This window comes from Rattus norvegicus, chromosome 15 (assembly GCF_036323735.1).
Source record: "Rattus norvegicus strain BN/NHsdMcwi chromosome 15, GRCr8, whole genome shotgun sequence".
NCBI lineage: Eukaryota > Metazoa > Chordata > Mammalia > Rodentia > Muridae > Rattus > Rattus norvegicus.
The window spans coordinates 44,474,353-44,497,646 of record NC_086033.1 but is presented as its reverse complement, the minus strand read 5'-3'; the positions used below and the strand labels follow the sequence as shown (position 1 = coordinate 44,497,646).

The window sequence follows — 23,294 nt, the reverse complement described above, 5'->3', positions numbered from 1 at the left end:
AAAATACAGTCTGAGTTTTAGAAGTCCTATTGTCTTTAAAATTTTCAACACATAAAAGTTCAAGATCTCTTTAAAGACAGGAAGTCTCACCTGTGAGCTCCTATAAAGTTAAAAACAAGTTACATCCTTTCTTGTTCCAAGGGAGAAACACCAGAGTACAGTTACAATCAGAGCCAAACTCCAGCAGTGTAACTAGCTCAGTGTCTGGCTTCTGGGATTCACTCATGCTCTCCTGGGCTCCAAGGGCTTAAAGACTACGTCTCCAGTGCTGCCAGCTGCAGCATGCACAGTTGGTCTCAAAGGCTCACTCTGGCTCTCCTCCATATCTGTCACTGTCCTAGGTAGATGTATCATGGTCCTGGCACATCTAATCTACTGGTGTCTTCACTACAACTGAGGCTAGTCTCCCTGCTGACCCTGTCACACAGTGCCAAGATCCAGCTGCTTTCCCTGACCCCTTTAATCCCACAGCTCTCATGTCATCAAAACTAATACCATTGGAGAGGCTCTTAAACATTACCAAGTTTGACTGCCAGTTTGAGACACAGCCTTGCCCTCCCGCTGGCCCCAACCACAGCTTCTGTGTGCTGACCCTGATGAAATACCTCCCAGACGATTAAATTACCGTGATTCTTGCCTCTTAGTAATCAGATCTGATTCTTCAGTTCCAGAAGCCATAGTCTTCTTCTAATATAGCACACTAAATTTGTGACAGATGGTTGCCTCCAATGAGTCTCTCCTTGGCTTGAGGATAGCATCTTCTCTGTATGTCCAAGAATGCTCTGTGCTCTGTGTGTGCCTGTGTCTAAGTTGCCTCTTTTCATTATAGTACCAATCATGGTAAATTAGGACCAGCCCCAGAGGTCTCATTAACTTCATTATCACTTTAACGAGTCCATCTCCAAATATAGCCCCATTGTGAAGTACTGGAAAGAAAAACTTCCGTGTAGGAATTGTGAAGGAGAGATATTTCAGTCCCTAACACAGGAAATGTTTTTAGAAATTACAGATTAAGATAAAATGGGACTATATATGCATAATAAGTACCAGGAAAAGAATCGTGCCTTTGCAAAGTGTGAGCTAAAAATGGCTATATGTGGACAAACTTGACCTTGGCTTAGATCTACCCATCCTTATCCAAGAGGTTGTCTACAAATATCAATGGCCACCGTCTGTCCCTACCCTGGGACACATGATATAGCCATCAGATAACTGGTGATGGTACTGCTTCTTATATCTTCCAGAGACTTCCTACTTGGTGCTTTCCAGATGAAATTCCCAGAGGGACCCACTGAGCAACTCATGAAAGGAAAGATCACATTTTCCCAGGTGAGGGGACACTGTGTGGACCCCTTGGGGAGGTTCTTTGAATCATTACATTTATGCCCTGCCCTTTGACTCCCTGTGGACATAATCATGTCTTCTTGACTCCTGCAGCCCCACCTCCATCCCCTATGATTAACAAAGTAGCAAGACTGGAAGGTGGGTTTAGAACTGGGTCATTGTCTGTCTGAGGCAACCTGAGGGACTTTTCAGGCTTTGAAGAACTGTGACAAGAAATTATGACAACAAGAGTAGTTACTTCAGGACAGGGCCACTCAATTAACTCAATAACTACAGAGTAGGAGCTTTGGAGTTAAGGACTGGGGTTTGAATTTATAGGACCTGCTTACAGATCAAGACCACAACAAGTTACTTAACTCTCCAAAACCTCCATTTTTCTGTCTGTAAAATGGGGTGATGATATCACCCACCCATGAATGAGTGGTTGTGAAGCTTAGGAATGCTTAATGTTGTGCGTTTCACTCAGTCACTGCCACTAAACATTGTTCCTGGTACTAAATTCTCGGTTATTTTTTAATCAGCTAGTCATAGTATTCATAATTGTGAACTTACAGTTAGTGTGTCCACAAAGAATTTGTCTATAAACCCACAGTTCTTTTTAAATCTACTTGTTGAAAAGTTGTATTATTGGGGCTGGAGAGATGGCTCTGTGGTTAAGAGCACTGACTGCTCTTCCAGAGGTCCTGAGTTCAATTCCCCAGCAACCACATGGTGGCTCACAACCGTCTGTAATGAGATCTGATGCCCTCGTCTGGTGTTTCTAAGACAGCTACAGTGTACTCACATTCATTAAATAAATAAATCTTTAAAAACAAGAGAGAGAGAAGTTGTATTATTGTAGACACTTATTACTCTATCAGAGAACCTGGGGGCCATCTTGCTAAAAAGAAAAATCATAAGAGACGTAAAGATCAGTATGTCTGCCAAAGACAGTGTCTCCTATATGGGACATGAAATCTCAATATGGCTGCCTAAAGAAGACCATCACGATGATAGCATCAATTGCTATGACAACATGGATGGAGGAAATCTCACAGAACCCCCATCCCAAGGTGAAGAACTATAGACAATTAATGACTGCTGAGAGCAAGAATCAGTTCCCTAGGGAGGAGCCACTTAATTGATTATCCAATCCCTGGTGGTCATACATACATACATACATACATACATACATCCATACACACACATGTGTGTGTGCACATGCATACATACACATAAACTACACTAAATTAGAGGGGATAGAGGAAACACAGGAAGCGTTGGAGGAGTAACAGGGAGGGATGAACATGCTATAAATCCAATACTCTTCTATAACATTTTCAAAACACAGTTAAAAACTACACACAAAGCATTATGAAAATCCCATGAAGAAATCCATTACCTTTTTGCTAACTTTTAAATTAATAATAATAAAATAAAATTTAAAAAGAGAAAGAAAAGTCTCACCCATATGTGGTATTGCTGAGAACATTGTAGTTACTTTATTATACATGCACACACACACACACACACACACACACACACACACGGTAGTGAAGGGCGGTTGTGCCAATGCCACGGGAAGCAACTATCTCTGCAGCTACAACCGAGAAGGTGCCTTCGGCAGCACCTCTCAGGACAGCCTGGGGCACCATGTATTTTCAGGGCTGCAGGGATGGTTTTGGAATGAATTTCCAATAAGCAGCATCATGACCCGCATCTGATTCAGCCTCCTGAGCAAGTTCTGTTACTGTAGAAATTCGCTGGATTAGAAGTTTGAGAACCCTAATTATACCGAGATAAACATGCCTAAAACTTGAATTGTTTTTTTTTAATTATATTAGGAAACTGTTCTAGTTTGCTTTCTATTACTGTGAGAAGTGCATGACCAAAAGCGACTTGGGAGGAGAAGGATTTATTTGGCTTACAGGTCACAGTTCATGACTGAGGAAAAGTCAGAGCGGAAACTAAAACACCTGGAAGTGGAAACTGGAGCAGAGACCGTGAAGGAGTGCCGCTTCCTGCCTTGCTCTCAGGGCTTATGTGTACCTACCTTTCCTGCAGTATCCAGGACCACCTGCCCAGGGGCGGCATTGCCTACAGTGAGCAGGACTCTCTCATGTCAATCATTAATCCAAAAAATGCCACACAGATTTACACACAGGCCAACACAATGGAGGGATTTTCTTACTGAGGTTCCTTCTCAGATGACCCAATCTGTCTCAGAGCGACAAAAAACTATCGGCTCAGAAGTGAGCTTTGTCTCTTAACTCCATTTATTTGTAGTGTGAAAACAGAAGGGTGCACACAGTGTAGATCTGGGCAAAGTTTCCAAACTGAACACATTTTTTAGCACCAGGTTAAGAAACATGTGGGCACAGTGCGATCCTCTACGTGACTGTGGACGTGACCTTTTCACAAGCAACTGCTTAGTTTTCATCGTTCTCATCTGTGTTGGTGTTTGTTCAAGGGGATGTCACTGTCTGGCATCTTCTGCTCAGCCTTGTTGTTCACAGATGCTATTTCAAGCAATTAGCAATAGCTTATCCTTGTAGCTACCGGGGATCCACTGTATGGATATACCCACTCTGTGTAGCTATCCTGCTTAAAAGGATGAGCTTCTGGTAGCTGCTTTTAGTCTGAGATGCTCTTGAATAGTTTTGAAGTGGGGCGTGTGTGCTATAATCCATCTGCAGTGAGCTTGCTAGGGCTATGCCATAGCCTACGCTACAGTTGTAGACATACTACAGAAGTCTGGGTGACTCAACTGTCAGATATTCACTTCGCACTCTTCCAGGACCTAGAGAACACAAGACATCTAGGGAGGGTGCTCTTCCTGGATTTCAATCAGTTCTCTTCTTGCTGTAGCCTCATAGTAGACAAAAAAAGCAAGCTCCCAACGCTCCTGTGTCTTATTATAAAGGTACTAGCTCCAGGTATGGGGACTCCACTCTCATGACTCTGTCATCTCTTAAAGCCCCCACCTCCAGATAATATACACTGAGAATTGGGGGCTTCAATATACACATTTAAGTAGAATACAAATGTTTAGTCCACCGTAGGCTGCCATAGTAAACCACAGACCAAATATCTCAAACAGAAACTGAGAAGTTATAGACTAGAATCTCAGACGAATTGGTTTCTTCTGGGGTTTCATTTTGCAGACAGTCAGTTTCTCCTTAGGATCAATAGGTGACTTTCCCTCTATGTATGTGCTTTGGCTTTAGGTTTCTAGAATAGAATGCCTAAGGCAAATAAAATATATAAAGAAAATATTTATATAGCTCACAGGTATGAGTCCAGTCCAAGATAGGACAGTTCTGTGGTGTTGTGCATCTGGTTCAGGCAGTACAACTTACATTATGAACCAGTTAAGAGAGAGAGTCTGGGAAGCTAATGTCCCACAGTTCCCTATAATTATGTGCTCCCAATGCCCTAAGGACCTTCCACCCCCTATAGCTCCCAAAGTCTCCATCCCCCAACAATAGTGCAGCCAGCCCTGTGGATTAAACTTGGAAGACAGTAGCCCTGTGGATTAAACTTGGAGGACAGTATCCCTATTTAAAGATCGCTGTGTTCTGATTTCATCCTCTGAGGATACCCAAAAAGATATTGAATTCGAGTCCATCCCAATGACCTAATTTAACCTGATTCTCATCTTTAAAGCCCTAGTCTCCAAAACTCATTCTGAGGTGCGGAAGATGAAGACTTCAATGTTCCAGTTTTGAAAGGACATTTTTTCATTCAACCTCTAGTAGTCATTTGTGTGGTTCCTCTGAAGGCTGAATGTCATCTCAGTGCCTGTGACTGCTTTCCCATTGCATATGTTAAGGTTCTGGCCCGAGGCCTTAGGCTGTGGGGCCTTCAGGGAGTAACTAAGTCAGCAGAGTAAAGCCCTTCAGAATGAGGTTAGAGTCCTTGGAGAAGGGACCATAGAGAATTAGTTAGGCTCTGCACCATTCTGTCTGCATCTTGACTTCGATCTTTACAGACTTCAGAATTGTGGGAAAGGAACTTACCCCGCTTCCAGGCTCCCCAGCTTCTGATATTTTAGTGCAGCCCAAGTACATTCATCCATTACTTTCAGGGAACATGTTTCCAGGGTTGGAACACACATGTTTGAACTTAGTGGCGCTGCCAAACGTTCTCCAAGGTTGTAACCACTGACTCTGCTACCCACCCCCATCTGTCTGCTTTACAGTGGGTACCACTCATGGATGAAAGCTGCAGGAAGTCCTCCAAAGCCTGTGGAGCCAGTCTACCTGAGAATTTCTCCATAAGTGAAATATTCAGCCAAGCCATGGCAGCAAGAAGCATCAACCGCCCCATGCTTCAGGCAGCTGCTGCTCTCAAAAAGAAAGGTAAGAGTCCTCTACTGTCCGTTCCATGGCTCAACTACAGCAGAGCCCCTGAGAAGCTGAGGTCAGAATACCATGAAATCTGTTTCAAGGTCACGGAGCCTTCTTGAGACATGAGACAACCCCGTACTGTTACGATCCCTGGGGGAATGACATAATTGTATATAATAAAGCAATTACCAGTAACTGCTTTATGAACAAACTCCTGCTCTTTCATTGGCACTGATTAGTATCAATAATTAGTCAAGTGAGCAAAAATTTTGCCAGTTTTTAAAACATGTCTTTCAAGCAACTCTGATTTTCCCAGTGTTGGAGTGTCAGAGTGCCAGTCTTTGGGTGTCAGAATGGTCCTATAGGCTGGTGTGAGTTGAAATGATAGCATGTGGCCTAAGACACAAGGTCAAAACCATCCATTAATAGGTATTTTATTTTGGTGCCTGCCTCTTCTTCATAGCATCAATGAAACCATCCACATGAGACTTAACACCACTGTGTTCAAGGCATCTGACTCAATCCATCTGTGCTGCTATAACAAAGGCCCCAAGACCCGAGAGTTTATAAAGGATAGGTATTGCTTCTTATAGTTCTGGAGGCTGGGAAGCACAAGATCAAGAGGCCTGATCTGATAGGGCTTCCATGCTGTAAAGGAGAAAGGAGAGGGCAGAATAGAGCATGAATGATGGAGAGACAAGACACCCCACCTTGCAAGTCCAGTTATTTTACAATAAGCACAGGCTTCCTTCCTGAGAAGGCAGAGCTACCATGGCCTGGTCATTCTGTTAGCCATTTGCCCACTAAGTCTATAATGTAGGAACTCAATTTCCAACACAAGTCACATGCCAGCTGTAGCCCATCCCATGTCCGTACATCTTCTTTCACCATTGGCTTATCTGTGTCTTGTCTCCAATATCTCCTCTTTCTTGCCATGGCTGAATGGGTAGACAGAGCCAGGAGATGATGCTGTCTCTATTTGGGTTTCTTCAGTTTGGAAATTGGAATGAGGTTCCTGATGGTCAAGGCAAGGTTTTTTGTAGAGGGCATGAGGCCCACATGCTCACAGATGAGCGCTTGGGAGGCCAGAAATGTTAAACCCACAAGGTTTCTCTTCAAAGGAAGATGTATACCTGTTTTCCGCTGGAGACCCTGGGATGAATGTAGTTAACAGCCTGGTAACCCGTGGTATTTGGAGGACCAGCCCACATTTGAATTCCCCAGACTATTGTGTTTACTTCAGTTATTCTCCCTAGGTCCTTATCTTGAGCATTGCTCTGAGTCAACAGACCCATCTTTACGGAAGAGGCCATATGTGCTTTGTAAAGAGTTTCAATGAACACATGTCTTATGCTTTGTTTTACACATGGGATTGATTAATCATCATCAGGAAACATTTTCCAACATTGTGCTCTGCTTAAATATGCCTAAAATAAACTGCCTGATGTCAAACTCAAGAACCAACATGTGCTACTGAGTTTCTCTGGACCAGATTTCCTTCTTGCCTTCCCACCACGGTAGTCACCGAGACCCTCATTGTCTATAAACATAGGCAGAGTTTTCATTAGTATAGACTACATAGGAGCATTAGACTTCACTGTGGGCTCTGAGTAGTGTGTGCAATGTTCATTTATCAATATGGGATAGGTAGGTCTTCCCTGTCAGTCATGGAAGTGGAGAGAACCACGTGAACTGAGGAAACTTAGACACCCTTATAAAATGAGGCAATAGTGTCAAAATGCTGTTGTTCACACTATTAAGGAGGAGATACTGGTCTTCAGAAAGCTATGTTCAGGACTGTGCCAGGAGCTGCTGATGGGTAATGTGGTTCTTTCTCGGCTTCTCTAATGAAAGCTGTGTGTAGAGAGATTGGAGGGGTTGGGGATTTAGCTCAGTGGTAGAGTGCTTGCCTAGCAAGCGCAAGGCCCTGGGTTCGGTCCCCAGCTCCAAAAAAAAAAAAAAAAAAAAAAAAAGAAAAGAAAAGAGAGATTGGAGTCAGTTAGCAGGAGCTGCAGTAGGGACTTCCCCATCCTCAAGGACCCCTTGGAGATACACAGAGTATCAACAGACAGAGTTCTCTCTATATCTGATCCAATCCCTGGTAACTTCCTACTCAGGATTCACAACGTGCATTATCACCAACAACTGGCTGGACGACAGTGACAAGAGAGACATCCTGGCCCAGATGATGTGTGAGCTGAGCCAACACTTTGACTTCCTCATAGAGTCCTGTCAGGTCGGGATGATCAAGCCTGAGCCTCAGATCTACAAGTTTGTACTGGACACCCTAAAGGCAAAACCCAATGAGGTTAGTAGATACTCCCTTTCGGGGGGAAAGAATGTTCCAGAGATCTTGTAAGAAGGGAACCATTGAGTTCACAGACTGGGGTGCACTTGGGTCTTCCAGCACAGTCATAGGCCATTCCTTCTGCGTCAGGAGGAATGTTTTTTAACATGTAGCTTAGTCCAGAATGTTCCATTGATGTAGCCCTTCTGTGGCTGTATGTTAAATCAGATGCCGTTAGAGCAGCTGCTCATGTTTACTCATGAAGAAACAGAGACCCTGAGAGACTTTGCCACAAAGTCGCAAGCTATTGAGAGTCATCCCACAAGAGTGATCAGGAGTGAGTCTCCTTCTGCCACGCCTCCCTGTCCAAGCATCATGTCCCACTTGACTCCTGTCTCTGTACATTAAGTCTCCTAGGAGTCATGAGGCTGAAACACTGCATTACAGTCTCCTTCTCTAATCTTAAAGGGTAAAGGAAAGGTCCCTCTCCTTCCTATGCTATCCCTTCCTCCTGTGGGACCCACCTCATCACAAGATGCCAGATCAGAACCTAACCCCCTGCTCCATCCCTGAAGATCCATGTTCTTCATTTCACCCTCTTAGAGCTGCCCCTGGTCCTGCTCTCCTTCTGAAGTTCTCTTCACACAAGATGCTTCCTCTAGCTGACATCCATACTGTTTGGGTCCAGGTTGTTTTCCTAGATGACTTTGGAAGTAATCTGAAGCCAGCCCGTGACATGGGGATGGTTACCATCCTGGTCCGCGACACAGCCTCGGCTTTGAGAGAACTGGAGAAAGTCACAGGGACACAGGTAACATTAGGTTTGGGTAGAGTCTGGGTCCTTGCCACCCATGACTCAGGAAGTCCACACCCATGACCAACATCTATCCATTTCCTTCTATGCAGACAGTAAGCAGGAGTTTAAACCAACATTTGCCAACTCAGGAAACTAAGACAAAAGAGAGGCACTTAGGGCTGGAAGATGGCTCAGTTGGCATGTATCTAACATAGAAACATGAGGTCTGAATGTGATCTCAAGCACTTGCATGGTGGCACATGCGTGTAATCCTATACTGGGGATACAGAGCTTTGAAGCTCTGACTAGAGTCTATCCAGTTAATACACTCATATTTGGAGATGCTGGGATCTAGAAATTTATTGTATGTATTTCAGGGGAAGACAGAATCCAGCTTATATCATAATAGCTTACATTTTTAATAAATAAATACATTTGTTTAATACAATAAATCAAATCGTGCCCAAGCTTAGCTGTTCCCTCTAGACCTAGAAGTCTTACAAGCAGAGGGGAAACTGAAGTCAACTTGAATCAAATCCTCCATCCCCTCTGTTGCTAAGTTTGTCCCTTCCTCCCAGTAAGCTAGATACCCATTCTTCATCCTTCCTCTCTTCCCATTGGTTATGAGGAAGTATAGTGTATTGCCCAGAGAATGATTCACTATGACCATACTTTGGTCTTTGAATGAGTGAATTTATTAAGAATGAAACAAGCCAAAGTAAAAGAATAAATACTGAGAGAGAGAGAGAGAGAGAGAGAGAGAGAGAGAGAGAGAGGTGATAGATATCAAAACATCACCAAATTGGGTGCTCAAAACATCTAGCAGAATAGCAGAAATTATTTGGGGAAGCCCATTTAAGGGAGCCAATAGGAGTTTCTGAAAGAGTCCCTAACAGAGCAGATTGTCCCCTGTGGTGAGGCTTCTTGAAAGAACAAATAGTACAAAGGTGGCATCATCAAATCAGGGCTTTATGAGCATCCAACAGAAACCAACTGGGGAGAATGAGGACATGAGCTGGAGTGTCTAAGGCAGTCACAGAGTAGGGCTGCAGTTGACTGAAGGGAGATCCCTTCCTACAGAGGCATCACAGAGAGGCAGCAGCTATGCCTGGCCTGAGCCTGGTGGCCGTCTGAGGACTTCTGTGGAGGATGGTCTGAAACCACAGAGATGTACAAATCTTGTGTTTTCCTGGCTCATATGATGTTTATTTGGCAGCACCAGGGCCTTTGTGGAACACTGCCAGTCATTCGGGGACTTGGGATGACAGAGGACCTACTGTCACTCACTGAGGGCTTCCAAAATCTCACAGGCTGCCCAGTGGGAAGATAGGAGTTGAGGGACTGTAAGAGAGTCATGTGTGGGTTTTGTTGGCTTGACTAGAGCCGCTATGCACTGCTATCTGTATTCCATCGGACAGAATTCAGTCACAGGGCTCCAATGGACAGAAGCAGCTGATGGAGTCCAGCCATGGCCGATCTAGATTGGGTTGATTCTTAAAGTGCATCAGGATTCACTCATGAGCGGTGGCAGGGGTGATGTCTGGGGTCTCACAATGTCCTTCATTGTACCCATCGTACTTTCAGTTTCCTGAGGCACCTCTGCCAGTCCCGTGCAGTCCAAATGATGTCAGCCATGGGTATGTGACAGTGAAGGTAAGTCAGCTAACTTCTCTCTCACCACAGATGATATGTGAAATAACAAGGATCATCGAGTTGTTGGTCCACAAATGTGCATACAGATGGGAAAACTAAAGAAAGCAAAGCAGGCTCAATGGGCGGAGCCCTTGTGGAGCATACACTTCTGATTGGCCAGGACTCAGTCATGTAACTACATCGACTATTACCAGGGGAAGGCATGTCCACACATGCCAGCATGTTTCAGGGATCTGGGATAAAGCAGACATTAGAAGCCTTAATGGTCATCTTTCCAGTAGAGCCACCCAAAAGGACAATGCAAACAATCATATTTAAGAAACAAACGTCTGAGGAGGGGAGACAACTGGCCAGTCAGGCATTCACTATGCGAGCATGAGGACCTGAGTTCCATGTGAAAATTAAAGCTAGGCATGGTGGTGTGTGTTTGTAATCATAATCATTGAGAGGCAGAAACAAACAGATCCCTGGAACTTGCTCACCAGCAAGAACGGCCTCCTTTGTGAGTTCCGGGCAAGTGAGAGAGGTTCTATCTATCAATAGTAAGTAAATAAACAAACAAACAAATAAATAAATAATTGGACTGCTCTTAGGAAATGTGTCTTAGTTATTTTTTTATTGTTGTGATAAAATATCATGACCAAGGCAGCTTATAGAAGAAAGAGTTTAATTGGGCTTATTATGTCAGAGGATTAGGGTTCATAAACTGAGCAAAGTCATGACAGCTAGTGGCTAGAGCAGCAGTTGAGAGCTCACATCTTGATCCCCAAACGGGAGGTGGAGGGAGCACATTGGGAATGGCACAAACCCATCCAACAGGGCCACACCTCCTAATTCTTCCCAAGTAGTTCCACCTACTGAAGACCAATTAATCAAACAGGGGCCTGTGGGAGTTATTCTCATTCAGACTACCACAGAATGATACCTCTGGCTGTCACACATGCATGTACCCTCACACCCGTCACCCTCCCCCCCCCCCACACACACACAATCATAAAGTAGGCACAGAATTCTATACATCACCATTTGTCTTGTAGAAAATCGGCTCCCAGTTGAAAATTATGAGACACCGCCAGTACTAAGTCACTTTGGAGGGGAAACTAAATTGTTTTGATTCTGTTTGCTCCCAACTGCATAATCTTTTCACATAATTGTGAAAACTGCCTGGTGTGTTACCCACATTGGCCATTGACAGTGCCAGATATTGTTACCTAGCCTTTGGGTCTTGAGCTGAGGTGGCTAGGTCAGGTAAGGTCTGGCTATCCCCAGCAATGGCTGTGGAATGTCATCTGCATAAGGAAGCCCCAGTTCTGCCTGCATTGCACCAAGATTACTGTTACACCCCTCTCTTCCACAGCCAGGGATCTGTCTGCACTTTGTGGAGATGGGCTCTGGCCCTGCTATATGCCTCTGTCATGGGTTTCCTGAGAGCTGGTTTTCTTGGAGGTACCAGGTAAGGGAAAAGGGGGAAGGTGTTCCCCAATAGGGGCGGGAACAGAGGAGTTAGATGGTATGGGCCAGCCTGGGATATTATAGATGATGAATCATCTCCGAATTGCGACCACATGGCCTCAACAGTGCTGGCTATAGGAAGTTTCTTGGGGCTGTACTGATCCTCAAGACATCTGCATTAGAAGGTGGCTCTTGAGGACATTCCACAACTCCTGCTGGGAAATCTTAGTAATGAACACAGTAATATGCAGCGGCGTTGTCAGACGAGCTCTGCTCAGTGAGCTCTGATGCGGTGTACAGCTGCCCCACTGTCCATGGCCGTCGTAGGAGATGGGCTCCTTCTAGCTCCATGCGATTGAGACTAACAAGTGTCATGTGGCACTTTAGGTGGAGCCATTTACAAGTCAGAGGGAGAAAGGGATACAAGCAAAGAGCTTCAGCTAGGGCCTGGTGAGTCCAACTGCCATGCCTTGAACTGCTTTGTTTTCCAGATCCCTGCTCTGGCCCAGGCGGGCTTTCGTGTTCTAGCTATAGACATGAAAGGCTATGGAGACTCATCTTCTCCTCCAGGTGAGTTGGCTGTCTTATAGATTAAAGATGTCCTATATGGTCATGCTTCTCTCTTGTCAACCTCTCTAGCACCCCTGAGCTCTCCAGCCCCCCTGAGCTTGCCCTGTCCAAGTTGAACATGTTTGATGAAGTCCTGATCCCCTCCTGTAGTGTCCTATATCTTAGGTTGGTCTTAGGTTATTCCTGCTCTGTACACTCTGAGTGACCCAGGAGGCACACAGGCTCGTGCTGGAAGGGGCCATCTGCTGGTCATCAGTGATGTAGAAAGTAGGATACAACATCTATTTCTAGAAAGGTTTTCATAGGCCTAGCTGAAAGACTGAATTTGAATCCTCAGCTTTCCCTCCCCTCTGCCCATTCTCTCTATGAAGGTGGCTGCCCTTGATGCCTCCCTCACATCAGTGTGCTCTACAATAGCTAACCTCTCATGACTGGCTGATCTCATCTAGTATGCTGACTCTGTGTTCCTCCCTGTTGAATTATAGCAATTCCTCACCTTTCAGATGCATGCTTTCAGTGTTCAATCCGCCATCTGCCTGTACATTCCTCCTCCAAAGACCACTGAGTCGCCCCCATCTTTTGGCTACTTTGATTAGCAATGTTCTAAACACACACACACACACACACACACACACACACACACACACACACACACACACACACACCTGTGCATCTCTGCCTTCCATTCTCTAGAACTCCTGGAACGATTCTGCAACCATCGTAGGTCACATCTAAGCCCTGTGTCTACAGAACCCAAGAATGAGCATTAAATAGCTTCTTAACCCTGAGCCCATTCGCAAGTTTATGAGCATTTTCCGGATAGGAAGTGTTTTCCTGTACCAGGTTCAGGAGAGTCCTTAGGTAAAAGGTCTTTGGAGCCCAGGTGTGGAAGCAGGGACAGGATGCAGCCAAGCGTGAACACAGCTCCTCCAGAGGACAGGGATGCTGTTGACAGCTGGGCTCTCTAATCTGCTTCCCACTGCCCTTAACCACAGTGCTCACAGCTGGCATGGCTGTCTCTGTGTTTAAAGTCTGCTGACCTAGACTGGGGCTTTGGGCACTCACAGGACCATCCTCCACATCCCTTGATATGTCAGGCTGGGGGAAATGGGGGTTGTTCTCTACATGTGGCAGTGTCTGCTCAATGTCTCCTGTCTCCTGGACAACATGTCACTCAACTGTAGGCTAAAGGGGAGCTTCCATCCCAGGGAAGAGCCCAGGGAAGCCAGATTTCTAGTTTGAGTCATAAGAGCAGTTGCTCTCTCTTTACCTCAGGACAGGGTACTTGGGATAGCCTGGGGATGATATAGTGATGTTACAGCATTCTGAAGAGAGCCAGTGAAAAGAGAAGGGTTAGAACCTTTACTGAATGATTTTATTATGTTTCTTATGTTTTCATCATTTTTGATACTTCTTTGTCTTCATGTTCACTGGAGTGGTTTTTTATTTAAAAAAATATTCACTTACACCCCAGCTCCCAATGTGATCTTCAGGTACAACGCTTTTTTCAAAATTCCAGTGGCTTCTTTTGCCCATGAGACCAGGATTTGCTATTTATTTTGTTGGCTGGCTTCAAATTTGCTCCCTTGCTCTGTGTTCCAAGTGCTCAATGGCATATTTTTTAGACAGAAATAGAGAAATTTTACAATGTATGCAGTACCACACATATCCACAGAGTGCATTTTGAGAAAATCCACAAATATGTAGGGATTTGAAACTAAATGTTGTGATTTTAAATATTAATCCAAGATCATAGTAGTTAAGTGGTATGATACCAGTGTAAAGACAGGGTCTCAACAAGCAGAGCAAGCTAGAAAGCTTAGAAGTAACACACACACACACACACACACACACACACACACACACACACACTCAACTAGCCTTTAACAAGGGTGCCAGGAACACTTGCAACTAGCAAGGAGGAGCTAGTTCTTCAATAAGTGACAGAAAAAAAGCTCAAACAGTCAAATTAGGCTTTTATCTTATGTCATATTCATAACCCAATTCAAAATACTTAAAAAGTAAACAGAATCAATATATTGGGAGTTTTGATAAATAGGATTTCTTGTTTATAAAATTAAAAATCACTTTCCCCTCTCTGCTTCTGTCTTTCTGTCTCTGTTTCTGTCTGTCTCTGTCTCTCTCTGTCTCTCTCTCTCTCTCTGTCTCTCTCTCTCCCTCTGTGTGTGTGTGTGTGTGTGTGTGTGTGTGTGTGTGTGTGTGTGTGTGTGTGTTTGTGTGTGGTGTAGACCACAATAGTCTTGAACTCACAGAGATCTGCCTGTCTCTGCATCCTGGAGGCTGAGGATTAAAGGCATGTACCAGCATGCCTGGCATTTATTTATTTATTTATTTATTTATTTATTTATTTATTCATTCATTCATTCATTCATTCATTCATTCATTCCACTCATTTCTAATTACAGAAATAGAAGAATATGCTATGGAATTGCTGTGTGAGGTAAGAAGCCTCTTCAGTAACACTACAGCACCGTTTCCATCCTGAGCTTCTCCCTGACATGAGCTAGGGCACAGGTGTCCATCTAAACCCCAGGAAAGCACAGTGACTAACTTGCATGGTGACTCTCACTGAACACGGAGGTGGCAGTTCGAAATGACAGCCAGCACGTATGAAGCATGGTTTGTCTCCCAAATTGAATTAAGCAGCCTGAGGTTGCTGCCATAGTTGACAGGCAGTAGATCCAGCTTTGCCTAGGTCTCCCCACCAAGTCCCCAGGAATTTGCTCCCGCTTCCCATCCCACTGCTGTCCACTCACCGGCTTCACATTTATTTCTATTGGAATCTGTTCCCAGGATGGGTACCCTGGGTTGCTCCAAAAAAACCACACTCCTGCGTGGGGTCCCAAGAGCAGAACAAACAAGACAAAGAGAAAGAAACATCCCTATCCTCCTCTCTTTTAGGTATCAATAGTACATCCACTACTAACTAGAAACTAGCCCACGAGAACTAATGACGAGAGAACCCAGGTTCCACTATTCAAAGCAGCCCCATCCATAGTAGCTGCAAGTGGAAACAACCAAGCACCACCCACTAATGACTGGGTGGGTATTATGCCAGCATCTGTGCACTGTAAGGTTACTCAGCCAGGCAGGGTAGCGAGGCAGTAGACCCTGTCCCCACATGAGTGAATGTGGAAGCTACCAAGTTAAGCAGAAGCCAGCTACAAAGCCACACAATGCAACTCCATTTATAGGGAGTGTCAAAACCAGGCAATCCAGAGGGAACTTAGGTTAGTGGCAGCCAAGACACAGGGGAAAAGAATGGAAGTGGAAGCCTGTTGGGTACAGGGCTTTCCCCCAAGGCAGAGAAAGCTTTCAGATACTGGATGGTGGCGACAGTTTCACAACTCTGATTGTTCTAAACTCACTGAAGTGTGGACTTTAAAGGGGGTGATTACAGTGTGTGACTTATATTTTATAATGCTCCTCTTGAAAAATCACAATGATAATTTTAATGTAAAATTACATTTTAAAAGCTGAAATTGGCTTCAAATATGAGGTCAGAGGAAGTGGAATTAAGACTCACATCACTGCTTGTCTTCAGGTGCCTTTAAAGCTTTCTCTCAGCACAATTCCCCAAATGCCTTGTAAAACCATTCCCTCAGCTACAAATCCCAAAATTGTGTGACAGTTCACTACGTGACGCATAGCTTTTCTAAAACCAGGCTCTCCATTTATTTATTTTTTATCTTTAATTGACAAGTCTTCTGTCCCGTATAACAAGATGCTTGATGCCCACTCTACAACAGTCATGTCCAGGAAACTGGCAGGCGCGTGACTGCACAAATCATCGTCTTATGGTGGCAGCACATGACAGTCACCAGACATTTCTCAAGAACATATCATCACTGATTATAGCCAGTTTGCTGTACAGTAGCTCCCTTGAAACTTACCTCCCCCTCTTTTGTACATACCAGAGAAGTGAACAGAATCAATATATTGGGAGGTTTCTTTGTTTTATTTTATTTTTTGATAAAGAGGACTTCTTGTTTATAAAATTAAAATCGCATTTTTTTCTGTTTCTGTCTCTGTCTGTCTGTCTCTGTCTCTCTGTCTCTGTTCATCCTTCTCATGTTCACTGCCTCAGACTCTGTTATATGTTCTTCCATGATGCCTCATAGTTAACCGGTCTAGACCTCATAAGAATGAGCCTCTCGGGCTGGAGAGATGGCTCAGCGGTTAAGAGCACCGACTGCTCTTCCAGAGGTCCTGAGTTCAAATCCCAGCAACCACATGGTGGCTCACAACCATCTGTAATGAGATCTGATGCCCTCTTCTGGTGTGTCTGAAGGCAGCTACAGTGTACTCATATATAATAAATAAATTTAAAAAAAAAAAAAGAATGAGCCTCTCTCTCTGTCTCTGTCTCTCTGTCTCTCTGTCTCTCTCTGTCTTTCTGTCTCTGTCTGTCTCTCTGTCTTTCTGTCTCTGTCTGTCTCTCTGTCTCTCCCTCTCCCTCTCCCTCTCTCTCTCTCTCTCTCTCTCTCTCTCTCTCTCTCTCTCTGTCTCTCTCTCTCAGCTGATTTTATTTGACTACCATGTTCTCCACGTTGCTACAATAAGTTGATTTCACCCTTTTGTGTGTGACTAGTATCCCTTTGTGTATGTTCAGGGTCTTTCATCAACTGATGGACACTTGGGTTGATGCCATCTTTTGGCTCCTGTGAAAACGCTGCAATAAACAAGTGACTTTTATTTTAGCATGAGAGCCTTTATTCTACCCATAAGCCTCCTGTACATTTATTGCCTTGGGATTGCAAATTGAGAGTGCTGGATGTAACCTAGCAACAGTACCTTTTAAAGCTCACTGGCGTTGGAGATATGTCTATGCCCAGTTAGGTCGTTTACTGTGTGGCTTGGTGTGGGCGTTTAACCTTTGGTCAGGCTCTCGAGTGTGAGATGCAGTGAACTGCTGGGGCTGTGCATTGTGCTAGATTCTTAGGATCCAAGTGTGATTCTCAGCTGTGGAGACCGGAGAGGACACTGAACTCACTCTGACCTCTGTGATGAACTGAAATGTGGAAAGCTGCTGTCGTGTACTTCAGCAGGGTGTGTCACCCATGCTGTTGAGATTTCTTGGGGTCTGGGAGTCCTTAGAAGCAATGGCAGAGTATGAAGTGAAGGTGTTTGTGTGCTTCCCCAGGGCAGAACCCAAGGTTTCTATCGGAGACTGCAAGAGGGCTCAGGAGGCAGAGAGACCAGTGTGGTTCAGGAAGGGATAGGGGCTCCATAACATGAGTTCCCTGGGGCTTGTGCTGACAGTGTGTGGTATGTGTCCACCTTACCTGTCTGATGTCATGTCCCTGTGCTCTCTTTAAGGAGATGGTGACATTCCTGAATAAACTGGTGAGTCATTATTCCTTCAGGACGATCTTGCTGGAGAATTCTGAGTAAATCTTGGTAATGAAAAGAGATCTGAATGCCGTGGAGGGCTGCCCATTGGTGACTGTGAGTTGAGAGAACCAGGAGAGGGAAGACACAGGCTTTGGGCAGTGGCAGGGGAGAGGCTCTGTCCCAAAATTAAAAATGGCCAACAGTGAGGTTGGAGTAGGTCTTTTTTGCTATTCATTTAAGAAAGGGGAGATAAATCTCTTTATTGGATTCCATCCAGTGAGAGGAACCTTGAGCATCAGGGAAGGATGTGGTGAAATAATTTTAAAGCTTTTATTTTACAACTCATTAAAACTTGAGTCCCTTCTGACAAATCTCAGGCCATTACATGATGATGACATTGTTGGGAATGTCAAATTCAGTCATGGGAATGAAAGTCAGTGGCCATAACAATCTGCAGTGTGTGTATACCCCAAACTGCTCTACCATGCCCTCTGCCTCACAGCATTAGGCTGGAATGGAATACAAACACTGCAGGGTGGTTCGGAGAGAAGGAATGTCTAGGACAGTGGCAATGGAGGGAGAGAACAGGGAGTGAGGCCTGGCTTACTAACTGGGTATAGGGTGGGCAGGTGATGGCTGTCTCTATTCCATGGAATTGAGTCTGGACATTGTGTGTGTGTGTGTGTGTGTGTGTGTGTGTGTGTGTGTGAGAGAGAGAGAGAGAGAGAGAGAGAGAGAGAGGCTGGCAGAGACAGACAGAGACAGACAAAGAGACAGAGACAGACAGAGAGAGACAGAGACAGGCAGGCAGACAGACAGACAGACTGAGAGATCTAAATGACCATGGCCCAGTCTTTACTCTGTGGTCTTTTTTTTTATTATTATTTTACTTTATTTTTATGAGTACACTGTAGCTGTCTTCAGACACACCAGAAGAGGGCATCAGATCCCATTACAGATGGTTGTGAGCCACCATGTGGTTGCTAGGAATTGAACTCAGGACCTCTGGAAGAACAGTTAGAGCTCTTAATCGCTGAGCATCTCTCCAGTCCCCACTCTGTGGTCTTCTTAATGCATAGCTCTTAGCTGGCTGAGAGTGTTCAGGGAAATGGGAACCCATGGATTCAGGTCATAGGTTCACGTATCCATCCTCACACAGATCTGATAGGACCTAGATAGGAGCCTGGGCCAGCTGTGCTCCTACCTCAGGGGTGTAAATTAAAGCAACTGGGACAGATCTGTTCCCCATAGACAATGCCCATTTAAGCAGAAAGTTTCTAAAGGCTGAGCTATGAGAAAATCTGCCATAAGAAGCAGAGGAGAGATCCAAGTTGTAAGTAGCTTGAGAAGTCCAGGCTCCCTGAAACACAGGAAGAATATGGCAAAGGATGTGTCTGATGTTGAGAATCATCAGAAGGGTGAGGTCCAGCAGAGCCGCACAGCTCCTGATGGACACTGGCCTCAAACAGAAGGGAAGGGTGGAGCCTGCTGAGACTTAGTGAAGGCTCTTAGGGAGGTGACTGATGTTGACCACCATGGAAGCTCGATAATAGATATGAAAGAACGGCGGGGACCTGAGACAAGGAGCCACCTTCAGAGGGGATACAGAGCCACGAGGCATCTGAAAGGCCTGAGAGGGCCAATTGGGCATCGAGGTGGAGGAGAGAAAAGAGCCTGATTTAGTCTGTGTTGGGAGACCTGGGTCACAATTGTGACTGTCACTTACCTTGTGTGGTACAAGGTAGATCATTTCGCACTGGTATAACAGGTATTACAGGCTACTGCAAGGACTCCAGGTGTAGATATGAACACCTCCATAGCTCCCGGATATAGTAGCTGTTCAATCCAGGGGAACCATTGTCATCAGCAACAGCAGTAGAAAGGGGGAAAGATGGATTTCTTGTGGCTAACTAAGAGAGAAAAGCTCCCAAAAGAGTAAGGGTAGAATTTTAGTCAGTCAATGACCTTGGAGTGTGAAGAAGAAAGTTATCATTTTAAAGAGACAAAGCGGAGTGAAACAAAAATCGATTTGAGAGAAGGGAGACAGAAAGAGAGAAGAAACTTGTGGTTAGTGGTCTTGTCTTCTAAGGACATTAATTCAAAGCCTAGTCATGTGCATAGACCGAGGAGGGGAAGGGTGATATGTGAGAGATGCAGTTAAGAATGGTGCATGCCTTTGAGAGGCTCCTGGGGGTTCCTGTTGGTGTCACTGAGTTTGTCAAGGAGAGCCTTTGGCTCTTCACTCCCCGTCCCAGAAATCCATCTTCATCGTGTCCCTTCTTGTTTCTCTAGGGAATCCCTCAAGCAGTGTTCATTGGCCATGACTGGGCTGGTGTGCTGGTGTGGAATATGGCTCTCTTCCACCCTGAGAGAGTGAGGTAAGCAGTCAGGTGCACTGGGATTTACTAGGCTGGACTCAGAGTCCCTCAAGAACTGCTATGGGCTTCTCTGTGAAACGTCTAGACAACAGTATGTAATAGGGAAAGAAACCCACTAAGCTACTGAGCTCCCAGGAACAGTCTCTAACAAGGTACAAGTAATTCAGAGACAGAGTATCTTGTGGGAGGAGCTCAGGGCTGACTCTGGGTGGGGGAATAAAGAGGCGAGGGTTCATAGAGTCACACCATGAAGCAGCAAGAGAGAGTTCACCCTGGGCAAAATTCAGAAAATGCGGCCTTTAAGTGGGCAGTGAGGCACATGCCTCTAATCCCAGCACTTAGGAGGCTGAAGCAGGATTATAAATTCAAGGTTACCACAGGCTACAGGGGGTGGGGGAAGACAGGACACAATTCTGTCCAAGACTGAGTGGCAAATCACGCCACCTCCTCAACCTTGGTTTCTTCAACTACAAAGCTACACCTGGAACTGGTGGCCAGACCCACATCCAGAAGTGCTGTGTGCTGTGCAGCTCCCACGGCGTGGCATGGTCGCCACTACAGCATCTATAGTCACTATTATCAAGGGTCTGTTGGGAGCTTTTGGATGGCCTGGACCCTAGCAAGTGAAGTGGACCTCGTGGTCACCCACAACCGAGCTGGGAAGCTGAAGTTAGTGCCCCTGTCTCAGCGGCAGGTGAGAGGAACATAGACAACAGCCTCTGCATACCAGCGCACCCAGTCCTCATATGGTGAGGTTTTAAAGAACAGAGCCCGAGGGCGCTTCACATGCCATCAGCCTTCTTTCTCTATCGCTCTCTATCATGTTACCTTGAGACAGGTGTCTCCCTGAACTCTGCTTTTTGGGCTAGTCTGGTTGGGGAGTTCTCTCAGGATCTGCCTCTCTTTGCCCCCTAGTGCAGCAGGTTGCAGGCACTTGTAACCGTGCCTGGCTTTTCACATGGGTGCTGGAGATTTAGACTCACATCCTCATGTCCTTGTGTTTGTAAAGCAAGTTCTTTTACCCACTGAGCTACCTCTCCTGATCCCTCATAAAACACTTATAAAGTGAGTATATTACTGCTACACACACACACACACACACACACACACACACACACACACACACACACACACACACACACACCTTCCCTCTTTCTCCTGTTTCATTTAAACTGAAAGTAAGACTTTGGTTCTTAAAGATTCCAATTCTCCGAAAAGTTACCGTATAAGCATACTCCAATGCTGTTGAAAACAAACCAATGGGGAAATAGCCACCAGCGTGATTGTAGCTTAAAGATGGCCGTATATGTTGTTTTACTCAATTTAATCTCTTCCCAGAAAAAAATTGGAACATTTCACTGGCTGAAAGGAGGTTTTTACCCAAATAGCAGGCTGGAGTGAGACATCTCAGCATGCCCTGGTCTCCAGCTCCTCCTGTGTTCATCTCGGGCTCCCTAACCCTGATATCTGCTGTGATTGCTCCAGTCACTCCCAGGAAGGGGTGTGTGTGTGTGTGTGTGTGTGTGTGTGTGTGTGTGTGTGTCTGTGTGTCTGTGTGTCTGTGTGTGTGTGTGTCTGTGTGTCTGTGTGTGTGTGTCTGTGTGTGTGTGTCTGTGTGTGTGTCTCTGTGTGTCTGTGTGTGTGTCTGTGTGTGTGTCTGTGTGTCTATGTGTGTGTCTGTGTGTCTGTGTGTGTGTGTCTGTGTGTGTCTGTGTGTGTGTCTGTGTGTGTGTCTGTGTGTGTGTGTCTGTGTGTCTGTGTGTGTGTGTCTGTGTGTGTGTGTCTGTGTGTCTGTGTCTGTGTGTCTGTGTGTGTGTGTCTGTGTGTGTGTGTGTCTGTGTGTGTGTGTCTGTGTGTGTGTGTGTGTCTGTGTGTCTGTGTGTGTGTCTGTGTGTCTGTGTGTGTGTCTGTGTGTGTCTGTGTGTGTGTGTGTCTGTGTGTGTGTGTGTGTCTGTGTGTCTGTGTGTGTGTCTGTGTGTCTGTGTGTGTGTCTGTGTGTGTCTGTGTGTGTGTCTGTGTGTCTGTGTCTGTGTGTGTGTTTGTGTGTGTCTGTGTGTGTCTGTGTATCTGTGTGTGTGTCTGTGTGTGTCTGTGTGTGTGTCTTTGTGTGTGTGTCTGTGTGTCTGTGTGTGTGTGTCTGTGTCTGTGTGTGTCTGTGTGTCTGTGTCTGTGTGTCTGTGTCTGTGTGTGTGTGTCTGTGTGTGTGTCTGTGTGTGTGTGTGTGTCTGTGTGTGTGTCTGTGTGTGTGTGTGTCCACATATGTGTACACGTGTCTAAGGCAGGTAGGTTTTTAAATGTTGCAATTGAGGGGAAGCCACACCAGGTTAGGAATCGGTTCTCATGCCACCTCCCACCCACCACAGCAATAAGACTTCCATGTGTGGTTTTCTCACTTCAGCCTTACTTCTGACCTGGAATGTTCTTTCTGAGTCGTGTCTGTCTCCTCAACAGGCTTGTTGTTTTAATGCTGCTTATTCCTGCAGGGCTGTGGCCAGTTTGAACACTCCATTAATGCCACCAAATCCTGAGGTGTCCCCCATGGAAGTTATCAGATCGATCCCAGTTTTCAACTATCAGCTGTACTTTCAAGAGCCAGTAAGTGCGGGACACAAGAGGGATGATGTCAGTGTTCGTGTCTTCCTCCTCTTCCTCCTCTGCTCCTTCTTTCTCTCTCTCCCCCAATCCTTCCCTCTCTCTTTCAGTTTAATCCCTGCTTCCAAAATATTCTAAAGCATTAGTTAGAAATGACTTTGCAAACAGGCTCAGGCAGACTGACTACAGATCCAGTGGGTTCTTGGTGAGTAGGTGAACACGTCTCTGTGTCTGTCTGGGTGGCCACAGGCTGAAGAGCAGGAGATGGTGCCAGGCTGGCTCCTGTGCTTCTGTGATGTGTGGAGCAGGGTGCTGAGAGACCACTTGAGGCTTTTGGTCTCACACTCTTGCCTTGTACTCTGCTCCTGACAACCAAGCCTTGCGAAGTGGCACTGAATACCAAAGAGACCCACACCCCAGGCGTGTTGAAGGAGTGTGGGGTTGTTCTAGGTGTCAGCACAAGTTCCACAAAGATGCCTTTCAAACACAGCCCCTGGACTGTGGCGACCCTTGTGATGGGGTCTGACACTACATTGGTG

At 45.4% G+C, this 23,294-nt stretch overlaps 1 protein-coding gene across 2 annotated transcripts in view; it reads left to right on the top strand.

Annotated features, from left to right (window-relative positions):
* Positions 1-23,294, top strand: part of Ephx2 (epoxide hydrolase 2) — a 37,711-nt gene that overhangs the window by 5,511 nt on the left and 8,906 nt on the right. The window contains 11 exon segments of one of the 2 annotated variants that reach the window (NM_022936.1): positions 1,245-1,329; positions 5,525-5,684; positions 7,790-7,980; positions 8,648-8,770; positions 10,340-10,408; positions 11,766-11,861; positions 12,352-12,430; positions 14,857-14,891; positions 17,771-17,797; positions 20,078-20,163; positions 22,647-22,758. In NM_022936.1, coding sequence (NP_075225.1) covers positions 1,245-1,329; positions 5,525-5,684; positions 7,790-7,980; positions 8,648-8,770; positions 10,340-10,408; positions 11,766-11,861; positions 12,352-12,430; positions 14,857-14,891; positions 17,771-17,797; positions 20,078-20,163; positions 22,647-22,758 — 1,063 coding nt within the window. 2 annotated transcript variants of the gene reach the window in all.